The sequence below is a fragment of the Rana temporaria genome, chromosome 1 (genome assembly GCF_905171775.1).
Source record: "Rana temporaria chromosome 1, aRanTem1.1, whole genome shotgun sequence".
NCBI classification, from domain to species: domain Eukaryota; kingdom Metazoa; phylum Chordata; class Amphibia; order Anura; family Ranidae; genus Rana; species Rana temporaria.
In genome coordinates, this window is record NC_053489.1 from 361,848,203 (window position 1) to 361,866,252 (window position 18,050).

The following is an 18,050-nucleotide window of genomic DNA, read 5'->3' on the forward strand; positions in this document are numbered from 1 at the left end:
ACACTTAATGTTGTACTTTTCATAGTCCTGACCAAAGTGTTCATTGTCCAGGGGCCGACTGACTATTGGGACTCTCGGGCACTGCCCGAGGGCCCCATGCCACTAGGGGGCCCCATCAGGGTTGCCAGGCTCAATAAAACCAGGGACAGTATGTAAAAATCTGTGTTTTTTACATCTGTCCCTGATATGTCCAAAACCCACATGCTTTTGATGTGAAAATTCTGAGATTTTAGCTGCCCCGCCTATGCAATGCCTCCTGGCGTGGTGGCCATCTGTAAGCCTGGGGGCCCCATAATCTTCTATTGCCCGGGGGCCCCATGAGTTGTCAGTCCGCCCCTGTCATTGTCCCAACATTTGCTGGTTATATTTGAAGTTCTTCTTTAAGGTAGGCTCAGACAAAGGGGGAGATTTACTAAAACTGGTAGTAGTAACCAATCAGCTTATAACTTCAGCTTTGACAATAAAACCTGGAAGCTGATTGGTTACTATGTACAGTTGCATCTGCATTTTCTCATTTGTGATTTCTATTACAAAACAGCAAATAATTGCTGTCTAGTGTACCCAGTAACAGGGAGAAGAACGAAAAATAATAGCTAATTACTAAAGTGTGTATAAACAATAAAGTTTTGGTGATTTGTACCTTGAATTTTCTTGTCCCTGGAACTGCTAATACTTTGCTCTAAGCAAATAAGGGGAATGTGTATAGTCCCACTGGTACTCAGGAACGGGGTGCTGGCTAAAAACATCACCATCCAGTAGTGTATTGCATACTTAGAAAAAGCGCTGCTCAACCCAATCCAGTCTATGTGGTAAACGTGTGTAAGATGGCCTCAGCCTTGCACCACTCCACAAGCCATACCCTTTGACATGTTTTTCCCTACCCACTGGGGCTTAGTCATAAAAGAAGACTTCTATGACTAAGCCCCGGTGGGTGGGGTGAAACATGTCAGAGGGTATGGCTTGTGGAGTGGTGCAAGGCTGAGGCCATCTTACACCCATTTACCACATAGACTGGATTGGGTTAAGCGACAAACTTTTTAAGTATTCTTGTCCCTGGATTTTTTCTCAATTAAGTTATGGCTTTTTGGAAAATTACATGAAATTCTTACCTCATTTTGAGTTGCACTAGCCCTGACTATGGTATAAGGCCAGATTCACATATTCGTGGTGCAATGCTGCATGCTTGCTATTTATTGTGCCTTTGTAAAACTCAGATGGGGTACACACACACGGTCGGAATATCTGATGAAAAAATTCCATCTGAATTTTTCCATTGGAAATTCCGATCGTGTGTACAAGGCATTAGGGAATAAACCCCTGTGTCGCAAGAAAATGCACTGAAAGACTATGAATCCTCTTCTCCTCTCCATAACGTAAAATTGAGGTAATTTTAGTCCACAGAGAGAACTGGGAACAATGCTAAATGATAACATCTATCAGTCATCTTTTCTGAACTTATCAGATATAACAAAAAACGTAGGGTTTATTTAACAGATGAAAACGGAGCAAATAAGGAAAATTAGGGTTCATATACATTGTAATGGCTACAAAAGTTTATCTTGAAATTATAGGGTATGAACAGAGAGGGGCTGTTTACGGTTCTGTTGGAGCAGAACCCATAATTCTGTAAGAAGTTGTGAATTTATCTACTGTATTCTATATTTTAAACAGGTCTGAATTGATATAGAGCCTGTCATCTGAGGCCTATGGCTTGCTTATGAATGATTTCATTGTTTTTTTACGTCAGTAAAACCTTTACTAGAATAAATATTTTCTTATCGTGTGCTGAGGCTGTTGCTTGCTTGCAGTGATAACATATCAGTAATAACTGGTTGGGTGATATGAGAACAAAGACTTTTGAAAAGTCTGCTGCCCAGAAAAATCACACAATAAAAAGCTTTTTTTTTCTCTATAGTGTACTTTTAAAAGGCTGACCACAAATGGAGATACTGTATGTCTTAACAACTTAGAGTGGTTGTACCCTAAAAATAAAAAGATCCTGTTCCTTTAAGGCATGACTATAGCACAGTACCGGTGCTGTGTTATTTTTCCCTTTCTATGTTGTAATATACCTGGTTGATCCTGTCTGTTCTTGTGTCTCCCTGTGTGTGCTGACCATGGTAATCATGGCTGCTGAGCCATGATACCATGGTCAATTTATGTGCTTCTGTCATCCCGCTCTTTGTGCTAGTTTCTCCCCCTTCCTGCCTGTAAGTGTGAGAGCTGATCTCCCGCCAGCAAATAGAGACAATAATAGATAATAGACAAAAGAAACCACACCTAGCCACCTGAGACTCAGATCGAGGTTTTGTTTATTTTGTCTATTATATAAGCGGTGAGTCAGCATGCCACCCATACCCCAGGACAACGTCAGCTTGTGATGAAACACGCCAGGCCGAGAGACGTGCTGACGTCACCACTTTGCTACGATCCTGAAAGGATGGGTGGTCTATGCGAGCCGGCCGGCTTTTTACTAATGCTCTTTATTGTACTCACAGTTAAGGGCTTACTGAAAAGTCAAACCACTACTGTATATCAATGGCAACTTATTGAAGAATGTATATTTTACTGATTGAACATCAGCAATTTGGAATCTGATTGGTTATAGTGGGTTCTACACTATTCATGCAACACTATTACTGCCCATTAAAACATTTATCCTAAAAATCTTATTTTTCTGTTAAAACCCCAGAAGGCTATTTTTATTAAAAAAATAAAAAGTATTGTCAATATTTAAAGTGTGATAGTACTAAAATAATTGTAGTCAGAACAGTGAAAATGTATTTATTTTGACTGGCTCATACAGATTACTGGCCTTCTTTTAGTGATTTTTGCCTTATTCAAGCAGAGTTCCACCCAAGCGAAAGCTCTGCTTATCTGTCTCCTCACCCTCCCCCCTTCCGATGCCACATCTGTTTTTGACAGGCCCCTCTTTTTCCTCCTTCCCCCCGCTGTCAGGCCAGTAAGAGAGCGCAGCGTGCTCCTTGCATGCACAGTAGGGAACCGGCTGTGAAGCCGCAAGGCTTCACTGCCGGTTTCCCCAACCGGCTATAGCGGTGGCAGCACCCCAGAGCCGATGGAAACATCAGCTGGGGTGCCAACATCGCTGGATTTAGGAATTTAGGTAAGTGTCCTATTATTAAAAGTCAGTATGTGTAACTGCTGACTTTAAATTTTTTCGTGCGGGGACAGAACACCACTTTAAGTAGTCCAAACTGTGTTTTGATGGGCTTTAATCAAAATGCTGTAAAGGAGAGCCACAGATAGGCCATTTCTGTATTTCGTCCAAGACGCAAACAATCATTATGTAATAATTGAATGATTTCTCAAAAGTCATTAATCATGCTGATCATACTGAATGTGCAACTCATGTAACATGTTTTACTTCCCAGCAATTCTATTTCTTACCACTCTTTCTATGTTTGTAAAAAAGAAAAAAAAACATCCCATTTAATGTAAAGCCTAATGTACTGTATCAGAATAATTGAACTAATGTATATAAAAAAAAATAAAGCAGCATCGTGTTTTTTTTTGTTATTTTTTTTTTAGGAAATGTGTATAATACAGATTATACTGCAAACATGTCAGCCATGCGTGGAAGACACAAAGGGATACCTGAAAATGGTGGTGAAAAGGCGAAAGCTTTTACAACAAAACAAGAAAAGAGACAGCAATAGACTGTTTTGACAGTTCAAAAAGAAATTCCACATTTTTATACAGAGGTAACATTGTTCTCTTGTTGGGGGCTAGAATGTATCCTTCCTTTTCTTACATTGTTTTTTTTTAACAGTGAAGGGTTTCATGTCAACCGTCACCAACAGTGTTATTTGAAATGATCCATTTCTTGTAAACTCAGCTACTTCCTTTGGTTGAAGAAAAATAAAGAAGTAGAATAATCCAGTAGTGACTACATGTAATCTTAGGCAGACAAGAAGAATAGAGGGCCACATGTATGGCGCGTTGGTAATATTTGTGACCTCATTTAGGAAAAGCTCCTGCGGACTTCCCTTTTTATTAATGTTCTTCTCCAATTGTAGGTGACCCTGAAAGACATACAAGTTACTAATAAATTGCATGAAAAAACAGTTATCATCTACATCACAATTCAATTAATTTGCTTGTAAAATCTGTTTCTTGGAGTACAGTACAGGACACAGAGTCATATGCCGCGTACAGACGGTTGTTTTTTGTGATGAAAAAAAAACGACGTTTTAAAAAACGTCATTTAAAATGATCGTGTGTGGGCAAAACGTCGTTTTATGTCTTCAAAAAAACGACCAAAAAAAAAATTCGAACATGCTTGAATTTTTTGTGTCGTTTTTCAAAACGTTGTTTTTTGTTTCACAGAAATTGACCGTGTGTAGCAAAAAACGACATTTAAAACAACGTTTTTAAACCCGCGCATGCGCAGAAGCTAGTTATGAAGCGAGCTTCAATGGAAAAAAGTGGTGAACGTAACCTCGCTTTGCTAGAGCATTGTGAAAAAACGATGGTGTGTAGACATCGTCGTTTTTGAAAATGAAGTTTCAAAAACTTCGTTTTATTTCATGATTTAAAACGTCGTTTTTTTTCATCACAAAAAACGACCGTCTGTACGCGGCATTAGACGATTGGGTTATTTGATCACACCTGGAAGTGATTGGACACTGGAAAAGCAGGATCTGGGCTTCAACAGCAAAGCTGACAGCTAGTGACTTGTGCCCCGTACACACGATCCGAAAATCGCACGAAAAATGCCGCTTTCGAAACGATCGTACGATAATCGGATCGTTAGTACAGAGCTTCCGAGAGCTGATCAGGACAGTTCATCCGATTTTATTCTATCGGAGATGCACGGAATTTTTTTTCGTACGATGCCAGATCGTACGATTTTTGTTTAATCAGTACAGCTGTCGTTCGAAAATGCAATACAAATGCATTACAACACATGACATCACTTCCGATTTTTTATTCTGCCGTACGAGAATTTTCGTGACTTTAGTAAACTCATCAGATTCGACGTGAGATTAGCATACAAAAAAAAAAACGATCATTCGTCCGATAATCGGATCGTGTGTACCAGGCATAAGTAACAATATGGAGGACCAGTCTTGCGACAGAAGATCTAGGAAGTCCAAAAGCAGCAGCACAGTGTCAGGATATAAGTTAGATCTGAGTATCGCACTTTTTTGAGCCGAATTTGGGCCACGAAGATCACTGGAAAGCCCTCACATAGATCCCTGGACCTAGTTTGGTGTTGAACCAGGATGCTAGAAGGCCAATGTCCACCATTCCCACCTGTAACAGAGGTCTTGCAACACCCTGAAGTGATGGAACCACTCCCCTGGGACCAGCCAATGTCAGTTGAGATATAAATTCATGAATGTGCATGGCAGTCAGGGCTGAAACATGTTGTGTTGCCTAGGTCAAAATCAGATCTGCCTCAGTTTAAGCTGTGCAACTTCTGGTGCTTTGGTGGTGGTTGACGAAGGCAGTGTGAAGTCTGCCTTCATCCTCATTGGGAGCCCTTAAAGCTTAGGCACCTGACATTAAAGGGATAGTTAAATAGCAAGAGTTCAGCAGAGGAACTAGATTGTATCTGGAGGAAGAAAGACCCAAGCCTAGTTTGTGTACTATAAACAGGCTGCAGTACAAAGTCTGGAAAGTTTTTCTCGATGGGTACAGAAACAATGACCCCAAAGGCAAGAAGCTGTTGCAACGCAGTTGGCTGGTCTCCTAGCCACTACAGGGAAGAGGGCAGACTGGATGCCAAAAAACAGGGTGGAGAAAGAGAACAAACTCCAGCTTGTACCCCTAGGAGATGACTTTCTGAACCTAAAGTTCCAGGATGTCTCAGACCCAGAAAGCTGCAAATGATGACAGATGTCCCCTACTTGAAGAAGTTGGGGCACCCCATCACTGTGAGGGAGGCTTAGAGCTGAACTTAGCTAGCTTGAAAGCCCAGTGTTTGTGACAAGACTGGGTGTCAGAGACTGGACCAGAGGCAGTACTTAGAAGTAGAGACTGCGACATTGCGGTGGGCAGATCGGACACTTTTTTGGGACCAGTGACATTTATACAGCGATCAGTGCTATAAAAATGCACTGATAACTGTATAAATGACATTGGCAGGGAAGGGGTTAACACTAGGGGTGATCAAGGGGTTAAATGTGTTCCCTGAGAGGTGTTTCTAATGCTGCGGGGAGGGGACTGACTGGGAGTATAGAGAGATCGCTGTTCCTAATCACTAGGAACATACGATCACTCTGTACTTCCCTGTCAGAACAGGGATCTGTTTGTTTACATTGACAGATCCCTGTTCGGGCTCTCTGTGGAGCGATTGTGGGTGACCGGCAGACATTGTGGCCTCCGGCCACGTGCATAAGCTCTTCCCTGGTGCATTGGCGTGCGCGCGCCTAGCTGTTAAAGGGACCGGCGTACAGCTGCGGCGATTTGCGGGAACGAGCCGACCTGTCACAGTATAATGATGGCAGCTGGTCTGCAAGCGGTTAAAATATGTTTTCCTCCTTTTTCCACTTTCAATACAGTTTTCTCTACTGGTACAGATAAATAATGGCACACCCATCATCATAGGTGAACTAAATCACTCTTGCAGTTCTAATGAACTAAAACTAGAGGAGAAAAAACTTTTTGGGTGGAGTTGAACTTTAGAAACCACAAATGTATCGTATCAGGCACCAATAGTATCAGTTACCTAGGATGTTGTTCTCCGTGCTATCACCTGCCACAAGTGCAGTTCGCTCTCGGCTGCCACAATCGGTTGTTGGTTATGTAAGTGGTAGGAAATTAAATGACTGATACTCTCAAAGAGCACATCTTTGGTCCGGACCTGCAAAACACCAGAAAATGAATGGTGTAAATTTTCAGTTCTTGACAAGTGTGACAAAATACAAATAAAACTGTTACAATACATTGTTATTTAGCACTACACTATTAAAATTACCAAAAACTATTTTGGGGTAGATTTTTCGGCTCCCATGCCAGGACAAGGTGGATAAATGAGAAAGTACCTGTACTGTAGTCTTATTCCTACCAATCTTGTCACTCTCCTGTTAATCAAAAACACGCAATCAATCACAGTATTGCCAAGTGCCATTGACAATAACAGCAGATGGCCTTTTTTCTCCAGAAAAAAAATTATACTACGTGGTTGCTTTACTAAATGTAAATATGCTTTTCATTTTGCAAGGGAAATTTCAATTAGCTTAGTGAATGTAGTGAAAATGTGTTTTGCAAAGAATACCCAATGACATGCAAGAAAAAATAAAGTATTTTGCTTGCACATGATTGGAATATGGAAGTCAACCAATCCTCAGCTCAAATTAAAATTCATACAGTCAGGGCATAAGCTAAATTTCCAGTTTGGTTTATGTGTACATTAAAGTGTTTACATATTCTAAACAAGCCGTAAAATAGGATTTTTTAATACAGCTTACCTGTAAAATCATTTTCTTGGGAATACATCACGGAACACAAAGCCTTAATTACTTAATGGGTTATGTAGTCACTACACGTGATTGGACACTGGTTAACCCAATTAAAATTGAGTTCCTCCCCTATATAACCCCTCTCAAATGGAGAGTACCTCAGTTTTGTAGCAAAGCAATACGTTTTCCATGTTTAACTCCGAAGAGGGGCGGGAGCTCTGTGTCCCGTGATGTATTCCCAAGAAAAGGATTTTACAGGTAAGCTGTATTAAAAAATCCTATTTTCTTGATCATACATCACGGCACACAGAGCCTTAATTACTTAATGGGATGTCCCATAGCAATGCTAAATTTGAGGGGAGGGAGACACAGATCAGAAATAACACCGCCATCGGGCCAGAGGATGTATACTGCTGCCTGCAGCACACTACGCGCGAAGGCGGCATCCTTATACCCTCTCACATCTACCTGGAAGAACTTAGTAAATGTATGGACTCAAGACCAGCAGCCTTACAGATCTGAGCCCTGGAGGCCTGGTGATGCACTGCCCATGAAGCATTAACTGCTCTAGTCGAGTGCGCCTTCACCTAAAAAGGAGGAATCTTCTTTTCTAACCATAGGCCTGAGTATTGACTTGTCGAATCCAACATGCAATAGTAGATTTTGACGCTGCCTGGCCATTCCGTATGCCCTGGCAGAATAAACAGACAATCAGTCTTTCGTATCTGAGCCGTAGCTTGCAGATAAACTTCCACCGCTCTTACAACATCTAGAGAGTGTAGACCTTCTTCCTCTGCAGACTGCGGATCTGGAAAAAACAAAAAAGAAAAAAAAACGGTAGGACTATCTTGATTCGGGTAAAATCCTGAAACCACCTTAGGTAAAAAAGTTGGGTGAGGACTCAGCACCACCCTGTCATCATGAATAATCATATACGCTTCTTTACATGTAAAAGCCGGCAATTCCGATACCCTCCTTGCCGAGAATATGGCTACAAGAAAAAACTTTCTTTGTCAAAAGACTTAAGAAGCATGATGTAATGGTTCAAAAGGTAGCTTCTGTAAAACAGATAATACCAAATTCAAATCCCATTGGCACACGGGAGACTTAACCAGTGGAATTCAAGCGCAGTGCTACCTGAACAAGGCCTGCACTAGGGAATGAGAGGCAATCGGTTTTTGAAAGAATACCGACAAGGCCGAGATCTGGCCCTTGATAGTGCTCAAGGCCAACTTCATATTTAAGCCCAACTGAAGAAGGGCAAGAATTCTATTAATGGCATACTTCCTAGGATGCCCCCTTCTGGGTTCACAGCATGAAAAATATGCCTTCCAGATTCTTTAGTAGATGAGCCTGGAGGCTGGCTTCCTAGCATTAACCAGTGGATAGGACTGGACCTGAGAGCCCACGTTTCATCAGAATGTGGGTCTCAACAGCCAAACCGTCAAATTTAGACTTTGTAAGGCAGGATGGAATATTGGACCCTGTGATAGTAGGTCCGAGCGCAGTGGGAGAACCCAAGGTCTACCTACTGCCATCATTACGATTTCTACGTACCAGGGTCTCCTGGGCCAAGCTGGGGGGATCAAAATCACTGCCTTTCCTTCTCTGTTGATTCTCTGAAGGAACCGTGGGAGAAGCAGAACTGGAGGGAATGCATAATCAGAGAATAACGATCCAATGAGATTGTCAGGGCATCTGACCCTTGTCCAGCTTTGCGTTGAACTGGGAAGCCAACAGGTCCGCATTTGGGGTACCCCATTTTTGACATATGATTTGAAATATGTCGGGGTGTAGAGACCATTCTCCTGGACTCAGCTGCTGGTGGGTTAAAAAATCCGCCTGCCAATTTTCTGCCCCTGGGATGAAGACTGCAGACAGGCGAGGAATATGCCTTTCTGCCCAGGCTAGGATGTGATTCACCTATCTTTGGGCATCCATACTTCTGGTGCCTCCTTGGTGATTGATATAGGCCACGGCTGTAGCATTGTTGGACTGAATCTGAACAGGCCAACCCTGCAGTCTGTAAGACCAAACTCTGAGGGCCAGATGAATTGCCTGAATCTCCAGAATGTTGATTAGTAGGAGCTTTTCAGCCCTGGACCACTCCCCCTGGGCAGATGCTTCTTCTAGAACTGCCCCCCCCCCCCCCAGCCAAGAAGGCTGGTGTCTGTGGTTACCAATTTCCAGATAACCAGAGTGAAAGATTTTCCTTCTGACAGACTTCGGGGGAGCAACCACCAATTGAGTCTCTGGTGAACCTTTGGAGATAAGATCATAGGAAGGTCCAGGGCCTGAACATCTTTGTTCCAAGCTGACAGAATTCTGCCCTGTAACGGCCTTGAGTGAAACTGGGCGTAAGGAACAGTCTCTGTAATCTATAATGTATGTCTATAATCATGCCCAAGTACTCCAGCCTTCCAGGCTGCAAGGAGGATTTTTCCAGATTAAGGACCCAGCCTAAATATTCTAAACATTCCACTGTGCTGTGCACATTGTGGCCCAAGCATGCAGCGGACTGATCTATGATCAACAGATCATCCAGATAGGCTGTTACTGCTATGCCCCCTGCCCTTAGCCTTGCCAGGGTCGGGGCCAGTATTTTTGTGAACACTTGAGGTGCTGTAGCCAGCCCGAAAAGGAAGGGCCACAAACTGAAAGTGGCGCTGATCCACCGCAAACCTTAGAAACTTTTGGTGAGCGGGAAATATTGGCATATGCATTTCTGATGTCTATTGATGCCAGAAACTCTCCTCCCTGAAGGATGGAAACAACTGAATGGACAGACTCCATGTGAAAGGAGAGAATGTTCAGAAACTGATTCAGGCCTTTCAGATCCAGGATAGGTCTGACATCCCCGTTTGGTTTTGGAACTGTGAAAAGTAAAACCCTGATCTCTGATGCTCTGGGGCTAACTCCATGATTACCCCTTGGGACAACAGGAGTTCCAAGGCCAACAGCAAAAGCATTATTTTTCCTGGATTTTTGGCAACTCTTGATCTCAGAAAACGGGGTGGCGGAAGTTCTGAATTCTAGCTTGTAGCCCGAGAACAACGTGGAGATGAACCACTTGTCCTGAACTTTGTTCCGCCAGGCGTTTGCAAATTGCAGCAGCCTTCCCCCCACTCTTTTAACCGGCAACAGAGTAGACTTTTGGATGTATTTATCCAGGTCATCCCCAAACAGGCGTCTTCCGCCAAGGGGGAGTGCTGCCAAATATCTTTTACAAGAAACCTCGGCCTCCCAATGTTTTAACCAAAGGGACCTGCGCATGTGTACCTGCAGGAAATTCAAGCGGGATGCTTGTTGAACATAATCGCAGTCCACAGTCCATAATCGCATCAATCGCAAAACACAAGGCCTTAAGAAGGTCCTCATGAACCTCAATCTCCTCTGTAGGGAGGAGGTTAACCATCTGCTTATTTTTTTCCTTGAGGAACTGACATACATCAATAGTTGCAACTGCAGGTTGTACTACAGCCCCAGCCATGGAGCAGGAGGCTTTCAATAGGGTCTCCAGCTTTTTATCAGTTGGATTCTTAAACCCTGAATATTGTCTAAAGGACAGGTCAGGCTTTTGTTTGCACAAGAAATATCTGCATAAATAGCAGGTACCCCCCATTTCTTAATGAAACCTTCCTCCATAGGATAAAGGAGGGACAACTGTTTAGGAGGAGAAAACTGTTTATCTGGGTAAACCCAGTCATCATACATCAGTTTATCCAGCAAGGGATGAACTGGAAAGGAGCATGCAGCCTGCAGGGACTTCCGAGATCCCAAAGAGGAAACAAAGGACAAGTGGCACGCACCTTGCACCTGCATCTTTAGCGACTGAGAGGTAGCAAGAATCCTCTCATCGTCTGAGTCCTCAGACTGCACATGATCCTCATCTCCAGAGAAGGATTTTTCACCCTCAGAAGGCTCATCTGATGAGAGAGCCAGAGCAGATGAAGGGGATCTACCCCGTTTTCTGCTATCTTTCAAGGAGGATGCGATTATAGTCGCAATCCTTCCTTCTAAGCCATCCAAAGCAACTTCTAAATTGTCCTCAGTGACGCATACAGGATCTGCATAGGAGAAGCTGCAGAACCAGACAGGGGCTCATCCTGTGAGGCTGCTATCAGGCTGACAGAGGGGGATGGTAAACTGCAGGCAAGCTCAGATTTCTTAGCCATAAGCGGGGATCTTCTGCTGCCTCTTTACCTTACCAGCCCTTGTCCTCTTCTCTGGGACATAGTCCTTACTGTAAGCAAAGGTACTATCCACAAAAAATGCAATTACTGTTGTGTTATAGTCTTACAATACACATATATTAGCTCACTGTACAACCTGATGCCGAGTAGGAGTCTTGGTTTGCCTGGTTCAAAACCACAGGGATGCTTACAGCCCACAGCTCTGTGTCCGCTTACAGAAGGCTTCTGGCGTGCTGGATTTTAAATCAGCCTCTTGGCGCCTGCACACAGGTGTGCTGTGTCTGCGCACGGGCACGCGCAACCACGGCTCCCCCCCTCTCCATCTACCCATTAGACAGCATAAAGCGCACTCCTGGTGCGCGTGCGCACACGCCACTGTCATGGTGGTGCCCAGGGCGATTAGGAAAAGGGGGAGAGATTACTGGGGCATCATCGGGGGACCCCTGTATGCATTTTGTGGCAGAGCCTGCAGCGGATGAGTGAGTGGCGTTTTTTATTTGACCGACTTCCCTGAGCTTGTTCCTGGATGGCTATGTAAGAATACACCAGGTATACACTTACTTCCTCCAGTGGTGAAAACCAGGAAAGACATCCTACTCACAGAAGATAATACAAAATAAATTATCCTCTTCTTACCTTATCCACGCCGCAGGAAAAACTACTAAAAGTAGTTCCAGCATTCACCCATCACGGCGGGCAAGTTGTGCCAACCTTCAGGTTTACCAAGGGTTCCATTAGAGAAACCTCATACCTGGACCTGTAGAAGACTCTGTCAGAAACTTTTCGTGCCACAGATTTATTAGTACACCAAAGTCTGGATCCCAGAACCCAGACCTCCGCAGAGAGACATTACAGGCAAACCTTGTTTCTTCTTTACACGAGGCCCGGGTATCAGCCATCTTAGGCTTTTGATATCGGCCCGAGGTATGGATCCAGTTATAGCTCCTAGGTCTCCGCAGCCAGACCATCAAAAGAGCATTTTTCTTCTTAGCACATGTTGAACGTGATCAACTGGCGAAAAAACTGCACTCTCCATTTGGGAGGGGTTATATAGGGGAGGAACTCAATTGTAATTGAGTTAACCAGTGTCCAATCACCTGTGGTGACTATATAACCCATTAAGTAATTAAGGCTCTGTGTCCTGTGATGTATGATCAAGAAAGGTACTTTAAAATAAGCCTTATTCACATCTGTAGCTAGAGGCATTGTGGAGAAAAGTATCTTTAAAATCATAACTGAAGCACCGAAAGCTTTAGCTTTTTTCCTATTACTGTGTACTGCACCAGAATCTTGTCCGTTTGCCAGCCTTTATTGTCACCACATTCTAGACCACAGATGTCAAACACAAGACCCGCCAGGCCATTTCATGTGGCCCTCGCAGCTCCAGCCCTCCTCTGGTCCTCCTCCAGACCCCTTTTTTCTGCTTTCAAGAAATGCATCCAGCTTCTTCCCAGCAGCAGCATAAGGAAATGGATTGCACTGTGATGTAAGGGAGAGTGGGGGACTCAACTTCTGATGGTGGGGTGGCTCTTGACATCTAATGTAAAGGGGAGGGGAATGCGCTGGACATCTAATCATAGGCCCCGTACACACGTCCGAGAAACTCGACGGGCAAAACACATCGTTTTGCTCGTCGAGTTCCTTGTGAAGCCGCCGAGGATCTCGGCACGCCGAAATTTCCCATTGAACAACGAGGAAATAGAGAACATATTCTCTATTTGGCCCGACGAGATCTTCGACGGCTTCCTCGGCCAAAAGTGTACACACGACCGGGTTTCTCGGCAGAATACGGCTCCGATCGAGTTTCTGGCTGAATTCTGCCGAGAAATTTGGTCGTGTGTACGGGGCTTTACAGATACACCTTTTGAGGACAATCATAATGCTGATGCGGCCCACAATGAAATTAAGTTTGACACCCCTGTTCTAGACTTTCTAACAGTGTTTTTGTGATCTTTGTAGATTTTGAGAAGATTATGTAAATATATGTCCATAGTCTCAAGACAGGTGCACTTTAAGAAATATTTCTTAAATATATGTTAACCTTAGTAACCAAGTAGATTCCATCTTGTAAAGGTCTGATTTCAATGGTAGAGTTTGTATTATTTGCTCTGGGTTACTGGACTTAAAAATTACTATTATGCATAAGAACCCTTTAATTTACTGAGGCAAACAGAGTAACTGAGGGCGTATTGCAGGCGCTATAGCGTTGAAAATAGTGCCTACAATCCGCCCTCAAACAGCTGCACCATTGTCTCCAGTGTGAAAGCCCTCAGGATAAAACCGCCCACTAGCAGCCGAAATGCGCCGCAAATCCGCCCATAGCGTCGGCAGTAATAATAGCAGAGTTTTAACGCGGATGCTATGAGCGGCTCAGTGTGAAAAGGGGTCTTTGTGTATGCAACAGAAAATAGTTAAAAAATAAAAATAACTGGATTATATACGAATAATACTAAATAATCAATGATTGTTCACAGCAGTAACCACATATCACTAAAATATCAGTTTTGAATGAACTAACCCTTTAAAATCACAGCATCGGTTTGTCTTGACTGTGGAATTGTGTCAGTCTACCAAATGATACAGGAACTCTTCTTCGCAAGAATTATAGGTGTCAATAAAACACCAGTAAACACAGTGAGTGATAACCTTTTGCTATAACTGTTTCCAATACACTAACACACCCTAGTGACCAATTAGTGTTGGATATCACAAAATGATACTTACTAAAGTATATGACCATCATCCAACTGTTTCAAATATCAGTAGTTTGATTAACCTCTTGGCGCCGTCAGTATGTATATATGCAGCCTCTTGGCAGGTGGGCCTTAATGCTGAGGGGTTGCATATATGACAGCATATACCATTGCCACAAAAAGTATGTGAACCCTTTTAGAATGATATGGATTTCTGCACAAATTGGTCATTAAATGTAATCTGATCTTCATCTAAGTCACAACAATAGACAATCACAATCTGCTTAAACTAATAACACACAAATAATTAAATGTTACCATGTTTTTATTGAACACGCCATGTAAACATTTACAGTGCAGGCGGAGAAAGTATGTGAACCCCTAGACTAATGACATCTCCAAGAGCTAATTGGAGTGAGGTGTCAGCCAACTGGAGTCCAATCAATGAGATGAGATTGGAGGTGTTGGTTACAGCTGCCCTGCCCTATAAAAAATACATACCAGTTCTGGGTTTGCTTTTCACAAGAAGCATTGCCTGATGTGAACGATGCCTCGCACAAAAGAACACTCAGAAGACCTACAATTAAGAATTGTTGACTTGCATAAAGCTGGAAAGGGTTATTAAAGTATCTCCAAAAGCCTTGCTTTTCAACTGTCCACGGTAAGACAAATTGTCTATAAATGGAGAAAGTTCAGCACTGCTGTTTCTCTCCCTAGGAGTGGCCGTCCTGTAAAGATGACTTCAAGAGCACAGCGCAGACTGCTCAATGAGGTGAAGAAGAATCCTAGAGTGTCAGCTAAAGACAAAAGTCTCTGGCATATGCTAACATCCCTGTTAGCGAATCTACGATACGTAAAATACTAAACAAGAATGGATTTCATGGGAGGATACCACAGAGGAAGCCACTGCTGTCCAAAAAAACATTGCTGCATGTTTACAGTTTGCACAAGAGCACCTGGATGTTCCACAGCAGTACTGGCAAAATATTCTGTGGACAGATGAAACCAAAGTTGAGTTGTTTGGAAGAAACACACAACTCTATGTGTTGAGAAAATGAGGCACAGCACACCAACATTAAAACCTCATCCCAACTGTGAAGTATGGTGGTGGGGGCATCATGGTTTGGGGCTGCTTTGCTGCGTCAGGGCCTGGACGGATTGCTATCATTGAAGGAAAAATGAATTCCCAAGTTTATCAAGACGTTTTGCAGGAGAACTTAAAGGGGTTGTAAAGGTTCGTCTTTTATTTTCTAAATTGGTTCCTTTAAGCTAGTGCATTGTTGGTTCACTTACCTTTTCCTTCAATTTCCCTTCTAAATGTTTTTTTTCTTTGTTTTCTTTGTCTGAATTTCTCACTTCCTGTTCCTCCTCAGTATGCTGTTAAGTTAGCTGTTCTAAATGACTTTCCACCGCTCGGATGATGGTGGAAAGCTTACTAAAGTAGAAACAGGAAGTGAGAAATTCAAACAAAGAAAAAAAACATTTAGAAGGGAAATCAAAGGAAAAGGTAAGTGAACCAACAATGCACTAGCTTAAAGGAACCAATTTAGAAAATAAAAGACGAACCTTTACAACCCCTTTTAAGGCCATCTGTCCACCAGCTGAAGCTCAACAGAAGATGGGTGTTACAACAGGACAACAACCCTAAGAATAGACATAAATCAACAACAGAATGGCCTAAACAGAAGAAAATACGCCTTCTGGAGTGGCCCAGTCAGAGTCCTGACCTCAACCCGATTGAGATGCTGTGGCATGACCTCAAGAAAGCGATTCACACCAGACATCCCAAGAATATTGTAGAACTGAAACAGTTCTGTAAAGAGGAATGGTCAAGAATTACTCCTGACCGTTGTGCACGTCTGATCTGCAACTACAGGAAACGTTTGGTTGAAGTTATTGCTGCCAAAGGAGGTTCATCCAGTTATTAAATCCAAGGGTTCATATACTTTTTCCACCTGCACTGTGAATGTTTACATGGTGTGTTCAATAAAAACATGGTAAGGGCTCTTTCACACGTCCGTTCAGTTCGTCCGTTTTTTGGACGTCCGTTAACGGACCGCAATGCTTCCCTATGGGTTAACGTCCGTTAGCGGATGAGCATCCGCTAACGTCCGTTAGCATCCGTCTGCGTTAAGTTCCGTTTTTTTGGACGGAAGAAAACCCTATTTTTCTTCCGTCAAAAAAAACGGAACGGACGTTAGCGGATGATCCGTTTACCATCCGATCCGCTAACATCCGTTTTTCATCAAAATATGTAAAAAGCCCCCAAAAAAATAAATAAAAAAAGGATGAAAAAACGGATGGAAAAACTGATGGAAAAACTGATGAAAAACTGACGGAAAACGGACAAAAAACGGACGAAAAACTGATGGAAAAACGGATCAACTGATGAAAAAAAAACTCATCTAAAAAACTGAGCTGACGTGTGAAAGAGCCCTAACATTTAATTATTTGTGTGTTATTAGTTTAAGCAGACTGTGATTGTCTATTGTTGTGACTTAGATGAAGATCAGATCACATTTTATGACCAATTTGTGCAGAAATCCATATCATTCCAAAAGGTTTCACAAACTTTTTGTGGCAACTGTATGCTAACTGCACGCTCCCAGCACCGTCGCTATGCTCCCGATGCATACTTGCGATTGGGAGCTTTCCAATCATGTGATCGCTTTACTGTGAATTCAAGTCGCATTAAAGTCATTGGGGTTGATTTACTAAAGATACATAGACTATGCACTTTGCAAGCGCAGTAGCCCCAGAGCTTAATAAATGAGTACCATCATCCAATCATGTGCAAGCAAAAATTCATTTATTTTTTATTTTTTTGCACGTGATTGGGTATTCTTTGCAACATGAAGGTTTACCTCATTTACTAAGCTCTGTGAGCATCTGCACGTACAAATTGCACAGTCTATTTGCCTTTAGTAAACCAACCCCACTGTATAATAAAAGGCTTCATATCTCAATGATAATAGTAATATTTAACATTACAAAGAGTCTAGAAGCTTGGGAACTGTAGTTCCAACATATGTTCTAATCTCAATAAAGGTTCTTACCACTCCCTCTGGATCCACCAATAACAGATGTTTGGGCTGTCCATTGTGCATTCCTGTTAACACATATTGTCCTGGGTTGGTGATGCTGTCCCTCACTAGAAAGTCTCCATCTTTTTGAAGAAGTTTCTCTGCTTCCCTTCTGCTCATTTTTCCTTGGTACCATGGCTCTCCTTTGAGTTGCTCTTCTGTAGGTGCAACAGGAGCTCTTCTGGTTGGAGGACTTGGCCATTGATCCACCTTTTGGGTAACTGAGAGGCTGGACTCATGGAGTTTCAAAGCATCTTCAAATGGTCCTAACACCAAATGATATTAGTTAATTGCATACTGGCTGGATATTGTGTTTATCTACAGACCATATAGCCCTAGTCACACAGTTCAAACCTTGCTGACACTATCACATATTGCCACATTACACTGCACCGCATCTGCCCTTGTACAGTTGCCCTTGTTTACTGATGTTTTCATATTCTATTATGATATAGGAAAAGACACTGTGTTCAGTTATGTTATGTATGCACTAATAAATTGACATACAGTAAATGCAGATAGAAATGAAAGTTGCCTGGAGAAAATGTGAAACGGGGAAAATAAGTAGAATTTGTTTTATTCTGAAACTTGTGTTCCAGTGTTGTGCTGTAAATTGTCCTTAAACAATATTTTTATTTGTTTTACAAAGGCATT

At 42.6% G+C, this 18,050-nt stretch overlaps 1 protein-coding gene across 1 annotated transcript in view; it reads right to left on the reverse strand.

Annotated features, from left to right (window-relative positions):
- Positions 1–1,519: 1,519 nt before the first annotated feature.
- The window catches only part of SHC2 (SHC adaptor protein 2), an 80,049-nt gene continuing 63,518 nt past the window's right edge, over positions 1,520–18,050 (reverse strand). Inside the window, exons 11-13 of the mRNA XM_040321983.1 lie at positions 17,370–17,662; positions 6,695–6,829; positions 1,520–4,043 (exon numbers count right to left, since the gene is read on the reverse strand). Coding sequence (XP_040177917.1) covers positions 6,695–6,829; positions 17,370–17,662 — 428 coding nt within the window. The 3' untranslated portion in view covers positions 1,520–4,043. The remainder of the gene's footprint in view (positions 4,044–6,694; positions 6,830–17,369; positions 17,663–18,050) is intronic.